Below are 15,093 nucleotides of genomic sequence, written 5' to 3'. Positions count from 1 at the left end.
TGCCTTTAGCACATCAACAATGCGGTTAGATGCATTCACAACTTAACAGAGATCTCCGGAGCAGTAGTGAGCACATTTAGACACCGGCAGGACCTTTATCATGAAAGCTCCCTTAACATCTTTGTCTTCTACGTGTATGCCACCTCTTTTTTATTCAGAGTTATTTGTATTTTTCAGTTCTTCATCTGTCGTGTGGGGGAAACATTATCTGGACTTCAGTACATGTCTGCAAACAGTTTTATTTGTCTCACATTGCAGATTTTGAAAATTAACCAGTTATTTCCCACAGAGGAAATCTCTCCAGGATGTGACCTTACCATCGCAGAAGTGACCAGAAGAGGAAAAGCACGCTTTTAATGTAATTATAATAAACTGTGAAAAAGTACAGTGACAAGGATAAGGTTTTATTAGTATCATATTGCTCTCAATTCAGAAAGTTAATATTACTTTATACGAAACAAGCATAAGCAAACATTTTCACATTATACATTCTTTTAAAAAAATACAAATCCTTCCCGATTCTTCACTCTTTGGGTGTCAAGACATTCCTTTGGAAGCATATTGTTTCCTCTCCCTCTGTTTTGTAAATATTGCCTATTTGGAAAGTTTCCAAAAAAAAAAAAAAAAACTCTGGCTTTACATTTGTGAACAAACTATCTGCTTCCAAACAAATGTCACCATCAGCAATTTGCTGAAGTCAACCTCATCTACAGCTGCAAGTTTGACTTTTCTCTGTGAGGATGAGCCAACAAATGATCCAAATGTCAAATTTGAAACGTGTGAAAGGCTGAGATGATCACATAAAATGACGTGAGCCTGAAAGAAACATGTACCCATTAAAAAAAAAGGAAAAGCTGCTTACATTTGACCAAAAAACAAAAAACAATTCTTAAAACAGAATCATTCATTCACGAGGAGCTCCATCAAACAAATCCAGTTTTTTAAACCAGATACATCAGAGGAAAAACGGCACAATAAGGTTTAAACTGTGATGCAACTTGAACTACACACTGCAAAGTCCATATTCACATCACTCCAAATCTGAAATGCAATAGAATGGAGTAGCATGCTTCAATGTTTACACTGGAAAGACAACTTTTGCCACTGACTTCTGCATATCAGGTTTTAGCTGAATATGCTGTGGTGGGAGGAATATATTAACTTTTTTGTCATAGGAGTCGGTATTTAAACTTGCAAATGCCACATAAAATTGCATAGTTGTGTTCACTGACAGTATGCATGGATAGCAATGTGTTGATGGTATGAGCTGAACTCTTGGCAGTAATGTCTTTAAGTGCCTTGACAGGGAAAACGGTGAGTAAACTATTACATTTCACAATCTAACAGAGAAAAATTCAGATTTAGACGCTCCTGACAGCAAATACTGCATATTTGGAATGGTTCAGAGCACATAATCTTTCAAAACACATTTAACACATGAATCAGGGGAAAGCTCCGCTCCAGCAAATTATAGGGAAACAAAAAAGCCAGATATTAACAACATGTCAGTTTTGATCCTACAACCTGGACCTCAAACATAGAATCACATCACCTGCACCTTTTACGTAGCCATGTGTGTATATAATCTATTAAATGCTGCATATCCACAACATTACAACTGTAAAACGATACGAATCAAAGCTTCCTGTCTCAGGGTTTTTGCCTCCGTGTGATCTCCTCTTGGATGCGAGTCTCCTGAGCCCTGGTGAAGATGAGCGTGTCGGATCAATGTCAGACTGTCAAGGCAAGGAGGTACAGAACAGTTAATGTTGTAAGGCCGAGCAGCTCTACACTCTAGTATACAGGGCACAATGCCTTTGCTCTATCATCATTGCATTATGTCCCATGTGAAGCAATACTGTTAAATTATACTCTAAGCAGGGGGCTGTGTTACATATAGTTTTGTTACAATGGGGACTGTACAGAAACCCAGCTGCTTGTAGAACTACAGCAAACACAATATTCTGAGTGAATGTGACTGGGGAAGGGGGGGGTGCAACGTTCGAGGGAATACATTAGCTTCACGCTCAAGAGTTAGTAATTCAAAAGTCTATACAAAAATACAAATTCTAGAATAATCTACAAGTTTCTCAAATATGTTTACACTAAAATGTACTGTATATACACTGTCGCCAGGACACCATCTTTTTAAATGCTACTTTACAGCAGTTGTGTACAAAAAGTCTGTAGTGGTGCTGCACCTCAGCTAACGAGAGCTGTCGGATTACTCACTTTACAAGTCAGTGTGCAATAAACAGGGAAGAGTGCAGCAAAAAACGTCGGGCTACTGCAAGTGTGGGAGCATCGGGTGAAGAGAAACGCATGTCTGAGCGACAGATTAAGGGAACTAGGATCAGTTATGACTTGATGCATCCCTGAGAGGGTCACAGCCCTATTAAACATGGGATGTCGACAGTACTGTTACTGTTTTCATTGTGGACAACTTCTGCAAACAAGCAGATCCTAGAGGATAATTTGCTTCACTCTGCATCGACCGTCGGTGCCTCTTTCCTCGAAAACTTGCTTTTAGCGAAACCCATTACGTTCATAGGAAAACAATTCAGTAACAAACATTTTCAACTTAAAAACACAACAAATGATTGAAATAAATTAATAGATTTTTCTGCTATCTTGAAAACAATAGTATTACAAGTATAATGAAATAATCAAGCATTAAAATAAATTAACATGTACAAATTTAAATTAATCTTAAGTTATAGGCAACTTATTGATGTGTTGATTTCACTTGAAGAGACAGGCAGATCTGATCACAGGTTCTTCCTCAGTGAAAGAAATAGGAGAGAATCCTGCCTAGAAAACCAAAATACTGAGGGAATCACTTCATCTTGTTCGACAGCCATAGGCAGGGCCACATGGAGGACCCCTTCAAATTCCTGCTGGGAGCAATGCTTGACAAAATTATAGCAATTTCTTCTAACATACAGTGCATTCTGGTCAGTTGCATACCAGCTTTAAGCATTTGTTAGGGACCTGTAGTACAGTACACAGATATACAGACACGTTTGTTTTCCTGCTCAGGACCTTCGAGCCAGAAAACTGGAACTCTTCAGTTATCAGTGCTTGGACAACACTCAGGGTTATTATATACAGTTTGATTAAGTCTTTTAAACAAAGGATCTACTGCTTTTTCCCTGCATTAATTAGCATTCACGTTGCTAAATCTCAATAAGCAAACTAATCCTGTTTCTAAAAACGCAACTACTGTAATGTCTCACCAGAGAAGGGTCATCAGAGTTTGTGTATATATGTTGCACAATACCATACAGAACAGAATGCACTGCAGGTACGGGGGGCTCCAAGCACACGCTATATAAGGAGAAAGACGAGGCGTCACTGAGGACAGTGACTCCAGATGTGGGTGGAATCGATGACTGTGGATGAGTGGGTGCAACAGGCGAACACGTGGTGCCAGACTCAGAAGGCAGCTCTTTTAAGGATTGCCGTCGGTGGCCATGTTGAATTCATCCGTGACCAGCAGCAGCGCCTCAATGTTGGCAGTTGTCCCAGGGCTCTGCAGGGAGAGGAAGTCTGAGACGTCCATGTTGCTTAGACTGTCAGCCGAGGGAGGGTTGGACGTGGAGAAAGTCTGAGCTAAGGAAGATGAAGAAGAAGAGGCGGCCTCCAGGCTCACCTCACCCACCATGGAGGAAGACTTGGGGAGACAGCACGAGGGGGATGGAAGGCGGGGAGGCTCTGGGGGCTGTGGTAGTGGGGGAGGAGGGGGCTCTGGTGCTTGCTGCGGTACAGGGGCTGAAACGATGGAGGAGGCACTCTTTGAACTCTTGTCTTTAGCAGAGTCCCTGCAGGCACAATGACACTGGCAGGATTCCTCCTGTTTGATGATGATGACTGGGAGGCTGAGGCCGATCTGTTGGACTGAGTTCCCTGAAACAGATGAAGAAATAAGTAAAAAAAAAACAGTGGGCATGTTTTTTTAAACATGCCCACTGTTTTAATAAACCAAATAAAGGAACAAGCTTGTTCCTTTTTTGGTAATTTTTTTTCAATTGTTAAATTGAATATTTATTGGGTGTTTGACTCTTGGCGTGTGGGAAATTCAGATTCCTCCTGATCATTTATGACGTTTTAAAAATGTAATCATTAATAGAAAATATTCACTTATCAATAACTTAAAAAAATCATTAACCTAAATGCTAAAACAAAGGTGCGATTTAGCTTGTATGAAAGTTATGCATAAAAGTTAGTATATTAATAATTCACTACACTTACCAGCATTTCCTCCAACTGGTATGGCTGTAGTGAAGAAAACCTTTTCCACTTTTGGAGCTCCTTTTTGTGACTGTGAACAAACATAAATTCAAGCAGACAAAAAAAAAAAAGTTGGGGAAACATTAAAGATTCATGAAGTTGTTTCCTGTATCAAAGGGATGTAGCTGATATATTATGCCAAATTCATTCTTTCTGTATTACTGACTGTAGTTTAGTAACCCTCTATCATAATCTAATTCAGATTAGAAGACAAATTGATAAATATCTTTAATTTTCATTGCAATGTAAATAAGAGTTTGTTTTTTAACTGGCAACTCAACATTAAGACTAGGACAGATCAAGTCACCACATCTACGTATATATACAGTGTGGGAGCATTACTCACAGCTTGCTCTGGGTTCTGCTGGCTGTTGGCAGCACTGCTCAGGATCCACTGGAGGTTCTGGTCAGACATGACCAAGCTGGGCTGCAGCAGGTTCTGAGTGGGTGCTATGGTGATGGTGGCTGGGGCGGGAGGCAGACTAGGGCTGGAGATGGGGACAGGGTTGTTGGCCAAAGGCACAGGTTGAGCCACGGCTGCCAGAGCGTCTGTTGTGGTGGCTGCAACAACAGACGCAGCAGCAGTGCCTGGTATAGTGGTGGTCAGTGCTGGAGCCGCTGCAGGCGGAGCAGAGTTGGGTGGTGGTAGGGGAGTGGTCTGCGTGATGCTGTCCGTCTGCAGGAATGTGGTCGGCAGTGCCATGAAGTGCTGCGAGGGGGCAGGGTTTGGTGCTGGGCCAGAAGCCTGAGCAGGCACATCTGAGACCTGCTGGGACCCGGTTAGTTGCATGAAAGGTTTTGCGGAGCCGACAGCAGCAGTGACAGATGCAGAGGTGGAGGCCGGAGAGAAAGAACTCTTGCTGAGCTGGGAAAAAGCCTCAATGTCACTAGCTGTGTGGGAACACGGTGATGAGGAGGTAGGATGGATAGAGAAAGAGATGAGAGTCGAGGCATCGGTTGCTCCTGTTTGGGCAGAGGTTTCGACAAGACTCTCTGAGGAAGGAAATAAAAACTCCATCAGAACAAGCACCTTTGATGTCATTTTAACTGACAGGTTTTTAAAATGTTCTTACCCTTGTGATGGGCATCATCTTGGCTGACACTATTTTCAGGACTCTGGAACATGAGCTCAAAGATTTTCACAGGCGTCACGTTGTTAAGGTCCAAATTTTGAGCCTGTAAAAATATTAAAAGATTTAATTAATACATCAAAATACTTTACAGAGTATTATTACAACCAATAACTTGTTTTACCTCGCAATTCTTATTACACAAAATGACAGCTGAGATAAGATGTTAAAAAACCTTCGTAAAAATTGGCATCAGTGAACATCTCCATCTTGACAGTTGCTGTACATCTTTAATCCCCAAGCAAAGGCCACACTTACATTTTGGATGTTCTCCCGTAGCTCTGAGTCTGTAGAGATGAGGCTCAAGTCACTGAGGCACAGCGAGTGATTTGCATCCTGTAATTAAAGAGAGGAAAAGTTCCTAATTAAAGTTGCCACTGCTGCGCTCAAGTGCTGAGTCATGCAAACAAGACAGAGTGAAATTGGAAAAGATTGCAACACTTACTGTAACTTAATATAAAAGACTAAAAATCACCAGTTTAGCAAACAGGGTAAATTATTTAATTAATGATGATGATTAATAATTAATAATGATAATAAATGAATCCAGTGTGGTGTGAAACCCTCTAACTTTTGACTGACACGCTCTCCATGTTATGTGACTGAGACCTAAATTTTACAACAAGAATGATAGTGTCATGTTGCTCTCAGGCTGCAAATGGAGAACAAGAACAATGTGGCGAAATCAAGAGACGAAAGTGTGCAACAATGACAAGCTGCTGTGCAGTGACTCACTTCAGAGAGGGTGACGCTGAAGGTCTGTCCTTTGTCGTGGCCCCGGATGTGACTCTTCAGGCTGTACTGGCTGCTAAAAGTCTTCTCACAGCCGTCACTGGGACAGTTAAATGGCTTCTCCCCTATAGAGACAGAGGGGAGGAATACAGAATGAGAATGAAACGTAAACGCTGATCTTAACTGTCAGGCAGAAGAAAGGCCAGGGGTAAAACTTGAGACATCCACTATCTCTGCATCAGTCAAACAATGCCCATTGACTAGTTTATGACTTATTTATTTCTTATTTTATCGATTTACAGCATCTACATGACTGGAAGGGCAGACAAGCAGCTTGAGGGTCTAATGTTTCACTTTTGTTTTCACCTGACATGAGGTTCTATTTGATCATTTGAAGATTACCAGGGAAACACATTAGGCCACTTCTGTCCCTGAACAAACACAAGAGGAAAGACCTTGACCTCAGCTGTAACAAACTGGAATCTTTCTTTTGGGGAAGTAATTTGTCCAAGTGCACATGAACACACCCTTTTACATTGCTGCTCTTTTATCTACATTTATAAACAGACTTCAGAAATGAAGACACAGTGAATACAATGACAACAATCTATTTGCTTGGGCTACTCAACTTTAACTCTGTGTTGGTGACAATGCAAATCAAGCATAGCTGAAAAATAAACATGTCTGTGTAATCTACTCAAGATAGACCAAGATTACATAACAATCCCTGAAATGTACCTGTGTGAGTCCGTACATGTGTTCTTAGGTGATGACTTGCAGCAAAAGCTTTGCCACAGCCGTCATGGTCACACCTGAGGACAGAAATGGTAAAAACATGCTTCAGACCTAATGCAAATAGTCAGTGATAATTTTAAAGACAGAGGAATTGATTCAGCATTTTCATTAAAGCTATGCTCCTAATAGAACCGCTTGGCAATATGGAAAAAATCTTATGATAATGTTTTTCATATCAGTCGATATCGATATATATCACAATATATACATCAAATCACTATTTCTGTCATCTCTGCTTCAGATGGAAAAAGGATATGGTATTATAGCTACTCTCTTTCTTGACAAACTTTAAATCCCCCAAATATATTCTCACTAACAAATTCCCATGACCCTTCTTTTCAACAATGTCTTCGTCTTTCGAACCCATTGGTGTGTCTTCTTTGTTCACGCCTTCCCTCGAGTTTTCAATAACCTTTCCTGTCACCATTTTCTCTTTTATCTACGACGTACTTGTGTGCACGGCTGCAGTATCCAAAACATTAGCACGAGTTCTACTGCTGGCTGCTCCTCCTACATGTGCTGTGTGCGTCTACCTAACCTGGCGTGGCTGTAACTCTCTTCTAGCCACATGATTGTTCGGAGTGCTGCTATTCTCATTATAATTGACTGTTGGTGTTGTTTGTCAAAACATGGATGGAATGAGTTGTATCAACGTTGTATCGACCATGTCTCATATTGCCATCTAGGAAAAGTTATTTGGCAATAATTATCCTTTTTGTTTTATCACCCAGCCCTACGTACAACTACTAACAACTGAGCTGTCTGTGAACATCTATCACATTATAAAAATCACTGCTCCTTCATCTTCTACTCAGAGTGAGTTAATCCTGTAATAATGGAAATACTCACCGGAATGGCTTCTCCCCAGTGTGCGTGCGAATGTGCTTCCTCAGGTCGCTGAGTGTGGTAAAGTACTTTGTGCATCCCTCCGATTCACAGTTGAATGTCTTGCCTGTGTGAAGTCTCTGGTGTGCTTTTAGTCTGCGGAGACAATCAAGGTTGTTTAACCACGATGCAAAACAGTGCATTTAAGCAGCATGTGTTGATTGCTGCTGTACTTAATTTAATATGTCTACAAAGCATAAAAAAGAGACAGTTGAGGGCACAATCAGATGACGACAGAATCAATTCAGACGGCGAGACTCCTAAGCAAAGTACACACTCTCTAGGAGTTGTATAAGAGGATCTGTGGGCAAGGAGGAGGCAAGGGGAAAGTAATGTTATTGAAAAGACAATCCACCCATGTGTGCCACTGCTTTGCTGCCCTAAGTAACAGCCTCTGACAAGGACTTGATAACAGTGGCACGCCTCTGCCAAGCCCGAGACATGTTGTCACGGCAACAGAGCCAATACGGACCGCAGGGCACTGATGTGAACTCATAGCAAAATCTAAAAAGGTAAAGATCCTCTGTACAGAGAACAGATCTGGCACTGAGCAAAAGAGAGAGACATCAAAATGATCGGGTTTTTTTCTACGATGGCGACAGCTTTGAGGGAGCTATCAGTCGTTCTGGTCATTGGTTGCTGCTGCCATACTCCATCAATAAACCCGCTGTGTCACATCTTGCCTCTTCACTGTTTCTTGAGCCCAGTGTAGTCAAAAACATGTTTTATACTCATCTGCTGAACCAGTCTCACATCATTCAGGCAGTAGATTCAAATTATTTTTAAATATGATATATAATGTCTTAGATCACCAAACACATCCCTTTGCCAAAAAGCTTAAAAACCTAATTGAAATGTAAAATCAAAACTGCAGGATCTAGAGAAATGCATGGTGACTGGTGCAATGTTCCCACACTGGGTGTAGATTAAAAGATGTATTTTCATAGGGACAATGGATAATCAGAAAGCAGAAAGCTGTTAAGGAGGGAAAGTACCCTGAAACACAGTACTCTGAAATAATGTTTTGTTCGTTCTTTGAATTGTTCCTTTTATTAATCGTTTCTATTCTAATTTTGGGCACTGATTTTGTGTATCTTTCACCTCTGACCGAATTGATTTCCTTCTTATGCTATTAAAGATAACATGAGGGATTTTAAGCTACTTGAAACAGTGCCTGGGGTCATTCCACCACATAAAACTATTCTATATGAAACAGTTGAATATAATAATATATATATATATGGTCCAGTAACCTGTAATCTGGCCACCCACTTTATGGTGGAGCCTGTCATGACTTTATAATCACCATAAAAACAACACCAAGAGGAGAAATAAAACAACTAAGCTGCATGTAGACTCACCTGTACAGTGTGTTGAAGGCTTTCTCACAGCCTTGCACATCACACTCAAACGGCTTCTCCTTGGTGTGAACACGGACGTGGATCTTGAGACTGTAAGAGGTGAGGAAGGCCTTTCCACAGCCCTGTTGATTACACACAAATGTGTACTCGCCCCTGTGAGTCTTCTGGTGTGTCCGCAGGTTTCCCGCCGTACTGTACGTCCTTGTGCAGCCCTCAAACATACACTGGTAGCGCTTCACCTGAGAGAAGAAGTCAAGGTCATTATTTAAACAATGTAAACTGAATGCAGCGGTACTGTATGAAAACCCAAATGAAGATAAGGAAAAAAGATAACATTACTAATAAACATAAACTAGTCCCTAATGCTGAAAAGCCAGGGAGAAAGTTATTTGTTAATTCAGCTCAGCAAAACCCAACCTCACCATACAATGAAGTGACAGTCTGAGTGGATGTGACCTTTCAGAGGGGACTTCAACTCAATGACTCAGCCACCCGTCAGCACATGAAGCAGCTGAGCACAAAGGACAGCGATGATGCCTAACCCCCAGTGCAATACATCCCATCCAATTGTATTCCACAGCAGCGATCTCCACTGCAGTATGGCTGCTGCTCTCCTCTCACACTAAACCCCCGGGGCAACGTGAATAAATGCAGTCCATTCTGTTCTTCGAAAACGCTACACAGGGCTGAACACAAAGCAAGAGGGAGAGAGCTTGTGGTCCACCACCTCGACAGGACAAGCTACATTCTCAGCTGACACTATTCCTGTAACCTCTTAGAGATAATAAAAATTACAATTTACAACTGCACCGTTTCCCATTCACATGACATTCAAAATAAAAGACTACAGTCTAGACCTAGACAAACTTTGGCCGCATAGTTTGACTAAAAGAAAGGCATCAAGACCAGCAAAACAACATTTATTTTACAGCAAAATAGCCGAAAACCCCAAAACACAAGCGGTAAAAGACTTAAAAACTGCCCAGAATGTGAATAATTGATATACATCTGAAGACTTTTATTCTTGTTTCCTCTTCAAATGTACAAGATTTATGATTGTGTTTCCTCAGTTCCTGTTCATATTACTTTGATGTGTGTGGATGTGCAAGATGTATTGTTTTAATTGCTTTTATTCTGTAAAACACTTTGTGTTACAAAGTTTGTATGAAAAGTGCGGAACAAATTAAGTGTGATTGATCAATTGAATGACTGTGAATAACACCACGATTGAAAGAGCTAATTCATCTACATGTTAATGATTCACAGACAGGACCCACACAGCATCAAACATTCTCCTCCTGTTTGAATGGAGCCTCTGTTAGTAGAGAAAATAACTGATGTATCAGTGAAAACCCCTCAGTGTTCACGTCTGCTCAATGCTTCATTTCACATGCTCACATTCATTTAATAACATTTACTGTAACAAGAACAAAACTTGCAACGCTGGTGCATGTGCAGTAACATGACCGCTGATTCAACTTCCTTTCAGTCATACTGACAAACACTAATGTGAATGATGGGTAGTATAAAGCAATTCACTTTGATTTTAACGATGTGGGAGATAACATTTGTTAAGCCAACACCCATTCAAAGCCACTGTGGGATGTCTGTTTAAGCTTGTTTTCATCTCCCACACTTCGTGACTCTTCTCCACCACCACTGTGATGACTGTGAGACAGCACTGTACGCTCTGGTCTTCCCCACGAACAGTGGAAAACATAATTCCATTACAAATGAAATGGTTCTGATGTGAGAATGTGTTGATCATTTCTTGCTGAGCAGGAGGCGGTAATTATCCATGTGTCATTCTCAGGACTTCCCTCTTTTTTTCTTTGTAATACACATTTGATTGAATGAAAACAGCATCCTAATTTTTAACCACACCACAGTAAACCCATATTAATGACTGTCACAATTTACTAAATACTATGGGATTATTTGAATGTACCACAAAAAAGCAATGAATACGTATGGGCAACATCAAACTAATATTTGACAAAATAACAAGATGGATTTAGCTTTGCTTATGTGTTTTGTATTTTCTAGTGTGTGCACTTCTGAGAGGAAATACTGAAGTATCATAAGTAACTGGTATACTTTATAGTCCCCTTTGAAATTCCTTCTATGCCTTAGCAATTGTCATCACAGTCACAATGTCTGAACAATGACAAACAACAACTAAATCATTACCAACCAATAATGCAGGCAAAATAACAGTGATCCAGACAATCCAACATAACATACCAAGATGAAGCAAACACAGTAAATACAAAAACCTGCATTTTGTTTGTTTATTGACAATATGGCTGGTGGGTTAAGTACCAAAGGCACAATGCTCCACTAAGACACTGTGCCCTCACTCTCAACTGAACAAATCATCTTTACAAAAAAAAGGGTTATGACACATCACCATGAATCTGGCCCTTTCCCGATGACTCAGAACCATCTCGACAGTGTTGTGCCATTTTGTTGCAGTCTTGATGAAAATATAAACCATTTGTGCAATTTGCTAATGACAACAGACAAGAAAGGTACTGCAAACTGGGGATGTGCCTGCTTCACATTTGGCTTTATCAGTGAACACTTAATGTGAGATGGTTTTGTTGTCCATTTCTGCTAATTAGGCTGAGATAGGTTTAATATTATGGTAAATTCACCACAGGAAGATCCCTGTGGGTTGTGAGTAGGCCAAATGCAGTTTTGCTATTGACCAAGCAAAAATAATAATAACCATCTACAGCCTTAGGATGTGTCAGAGTACCACAGGGTGATGGAGAGGATAACCTGTAGCTCAACATCAGCAAAACAAAGGAAGTGTTGTTGGAATTCAGGAGATCCAGGACTCCTACTACTCTTCTTTCCACAAGGGGAAATGAGAGGGATGGTGCAGGATTAGTAATATGTGTGTGTCTACTTTAACAGCAAACTGGACTGAACCAAGAACTCAAGGACTCTCAGCAGGAAGGGTCACAGTTGAATCTTTTTTCCTGCATCCGTTTTTTTCTGGTACATCAACATCTGTGACACCATGCTGTTAACAATGTTTTATGAGTTTATAGTGGCCAGCACTATTTTCTATGCTGTGGTCTGCTGGGGCATTATCCTGAGGGTGACAGACATTAACAGAGGGCTGAATCAGTCTTGGGGGTGGGAGCTGGACCCTTTGCATTTACGTGCTAAGAGGAGGATGTTGTCAAATCTCCTCTCCATCATGGAAACATCTTCCACCCTTCACACAGTGTTCTGGTTAGCCAGAGGAACACAATCAGCCAGAAGCTCACATCTACTGAGTTTTCCAGTCATGGCCACAGGGGGAACTTTCTTTCTATGGCTATTTCCTTATACAAATCCTTCCCTTTCTGCACAGCTCCATCAGTGCTCTAATGTTAATTTACTGTGGAGCCATTTTACACTTTTCATCAGGTTACCTTCACACATCAAGGTTCATTTTATTGTTAAATTATTATTTATCTAATTTGTTTGCACACGTCCATAGTACTCTGATTCTCACTCACACATTATCTTTTACATTTTTCACATTTCTCTACTCACTTCCTGTTAATTATGATAATAATTTCTATTTTATAGCAGTTTTCAATTTTTTTTTTACCCCTAATGGAACAGTTTCCCTGTGGGAATCATTCAAGGAGCAATGTATCTTTTCAGTGGAACATTCATTTCATCTATATCTAGCAGTTCTATATATTTTACATTTGGAAGAGATGCACTTATTTAGACTTACCTCTCTCTGCTTTGTCTCTGGGCACTCAGAGTGCAGGGTGAGTGTGGCCCCTTCTATATTGCGTGGCATAGGCGTCGAGCCTGGATTTATTGTGAACTGGATCTGGTCAGCAGAAATGGTGTGGTGCACATAACCCTGTGACATGGCATCAGGGTCCGTCATGAATACCATAGAGCCGTCCTCATCGCCTTCCCCCTCTGTTAAAAAGATGACACCATCTTCATCCCCTGCACAGTGAAGCTCCTCTTCACCCTCCTCATCCAGCCGGATGGGGTCCCGCTCTATGAGCACTGTGGTGCGGTCGTACACTCGTCCAGATGACGACGAAGGCTCAGCGATCAGGTCGTCTTTGACAAAGCCGATCTTGTCATCTTCTTCTTCTTCGTCGTCCCGCTCCAGGTGATCCACCTCCACCTCAAAGTACATGGGCGCCTCCGTTTGAGGGCCATTCTCACTCATGGTCCTTGGTGCCTCTCCTTCCTTGGCAAGGAGGACAGCACACTTAAACTGTTACAGCCTGAAATAAAATCAATGGGTAAAATGGGTTTTTGTTCTTACTTTTGTTTAGCTATAGTTAAGAGAAACTTATTTGTGTAGCACTATTCATGGACAAACCAATTAAAAGTGCTTCACATCAGACATATAACTACAACCTTCACTCAGGAGCAGAAATCCGTCTTCACATTTAAAACAAACAATAACACGACATGTATGGTGATAATCATCAGTATGGACTGATCTTGATATCATTCGGAGCCAGTATGTTTCCATATCTTGAGCAAATCTGTTTATCATCACATAACACCTGACCTGCATCTACAGTGCACATCTGTCCCCTCACTAATGAAAGGAAGTAAATGTATATTCTTACGTCTGCTCGTAAACAAGAACCAACATTGTATTGTATTTAAAACGCAGTGATGCTTCTTGATGAACCACCGTTTGGAGGGAACTAACATCCGGATGTAGAAGTTTCTGAATTCATTGTCAGATGTCAGATGTCACGAGACAGCAGCGGATACAGTCTGCAAGCAAATCATCAAGATCGATGATTTCCTGTTGATTAAATCTCCTCATATCACCAAACCACATGAATAACTTATGAAAGATGTCACATAACATGACAACGTCAGACAACTTCTCTGTACCTGACCCTGCATGTTCACTGCAGGACAAACACACAGCTCCTGGCAAGTGACTGAAGTCGTTTGATTGTTACAGCTGAGTGAGTAACAGTATACATCTTGGTTACTCACAGCTAGCTAGCTGCTAAGCACAGATACGAAACCTGTCGCTATTCGTGTATTTTTAAACAACACGTCTGCCGCTATTCGTATTTTTAAAACGCTGCCAGGCTCAACTGTGGAGCTGACGTTACCAGTCACGTTTTTGTCTTTTAGCTCCAGCCACATATCTGTTAGCTAAACAAAACGTTAGCTTGATGGCTAAGTCAACTAGCAACGGTTCTAGCTCAGCGTTAGCTTCAGCTCGGGAGCTAGCACCGTTAGCCAGCTCACAGTCGACAGCTGATGTGACCCGTCTCCTCTGCAAAAGGTGACGAGTTATCCCGGGATAACGAGTCGCGCTAAAAGGCACAGACATGAGGGTTCATTTACCTGAGCTGGGATGTGAAGCTCGACCCTAAGGATGTATAGCTCGCTCTCTCTCTCTCTCTCTCTCTCTCCCCTCCCTGTTCCACCTCTCAGCGTCAGGAACTCCCAGCGATTCCAGATGAATTATGGGAAATCAAATATCTATAAGTATTTTCTACACATTTGTGAATCTATAATGCAACGAATAAATAGTTCAGTGACGTTGATATTTTTTTTGTCGGATACATGATCGTAAAACTTACTGATACGAATTTATTGTCGATGCACTAACGCTGCATTCCAGGCCACTGGGGAAGTCGAGAATTTTCGTTCTCCTAATAGTAAAAAGTGCATTTGAACGCATCTGGAAGTTGAATCGCAGGGCAGATGGGGACAGATGTTCATATTCACCTCTTCTAACTTAAAGATGGCTGCACATGCATATTAACACCGTAAACTAAGAGTCAATGCAAATTCTACTCTTCTCTATGTATTTATGTCGTTATTCCTGCCATCATGTCAACTTGTGCCAAGATATTAGATTGATTATTGGCTTCACTGCTCAT

The 15,093-nt window shown here is 41.1% G+C and overlaps 1 protein-coding gene across 2 annotated transcripts; it reads right to left on the bottom strand.

Annotated features, from left to right (window-relative positions):
* Nucleotides 1-383: 383 nt before the first annotated feature.
* Nucleotides 384-14,687, bottom strand: mtf1 (metal-regulatory transcription factor 1). Of its 2 annotated transcripts, XR_002202998.2 has the most exons (12): nucleotides 14,552-14,687; nucleotides 12,936-13,452; nucleotides 9,194-9,432; nucleotides 7,797-7,928; nucleotides 6,891-6,964; nucleotides 6,156-6,277; nucleotides 5,679-5,756; nucleotides 5,364-5,466; nucleotides 4,637-5,283; nucleotides 4,252-4,321; nucleotides 3,237-3,906; nucleotides 384-1,736 (listed from the first exon to the last, which is right to left on the bottom strand). XR_002202998.2 is itself a non-coding variant. In XM_020093251.2 (11 exons), exons 2-11 carry the CDS (start codon nucleotides 13,392-13,394, stop codon nucleotides 3,452-3,454), a joined length of 2,379 nt encoding a protein of 792 aa, XP_019948810.2. In that variant the 5' UTR covers nucleotides 13,395-13,452; nucleotides 14,552-14,687; the 3' UTR covers nucleotides 384-3,451. The 2 variants fall into 2 exon arrangements, 1 of the variants encoding a protein (XP_019948810.2); XM_020093251.2 differs by having other exon boundaries at nucleotides 384-3,906.
* Between the last annotated feature and the right edge of the window lie 406 nt (nucleotides 14,688-15,093).

Source organism: Paralichthys olivaceus, chromosome 13 (assembly GCF_024713975.1).
Source record: "Paralichthys olivaceus isolate ysfri-2021 chromosome 13, ASM2471397v2, whole genome shotgun sequence".
NCBI lineage: Eukaryota > Metazoa > Chordata > Actinopteri > Pleuronectiformes > Paralichthyidae > Paralichthys > Paralichthys olivaceus.
The sequence above is the reverse complement of the archived record's forward strand: the minus strand, read 5'-3'. Positions and strand labels throughout refer to the sequence as shown.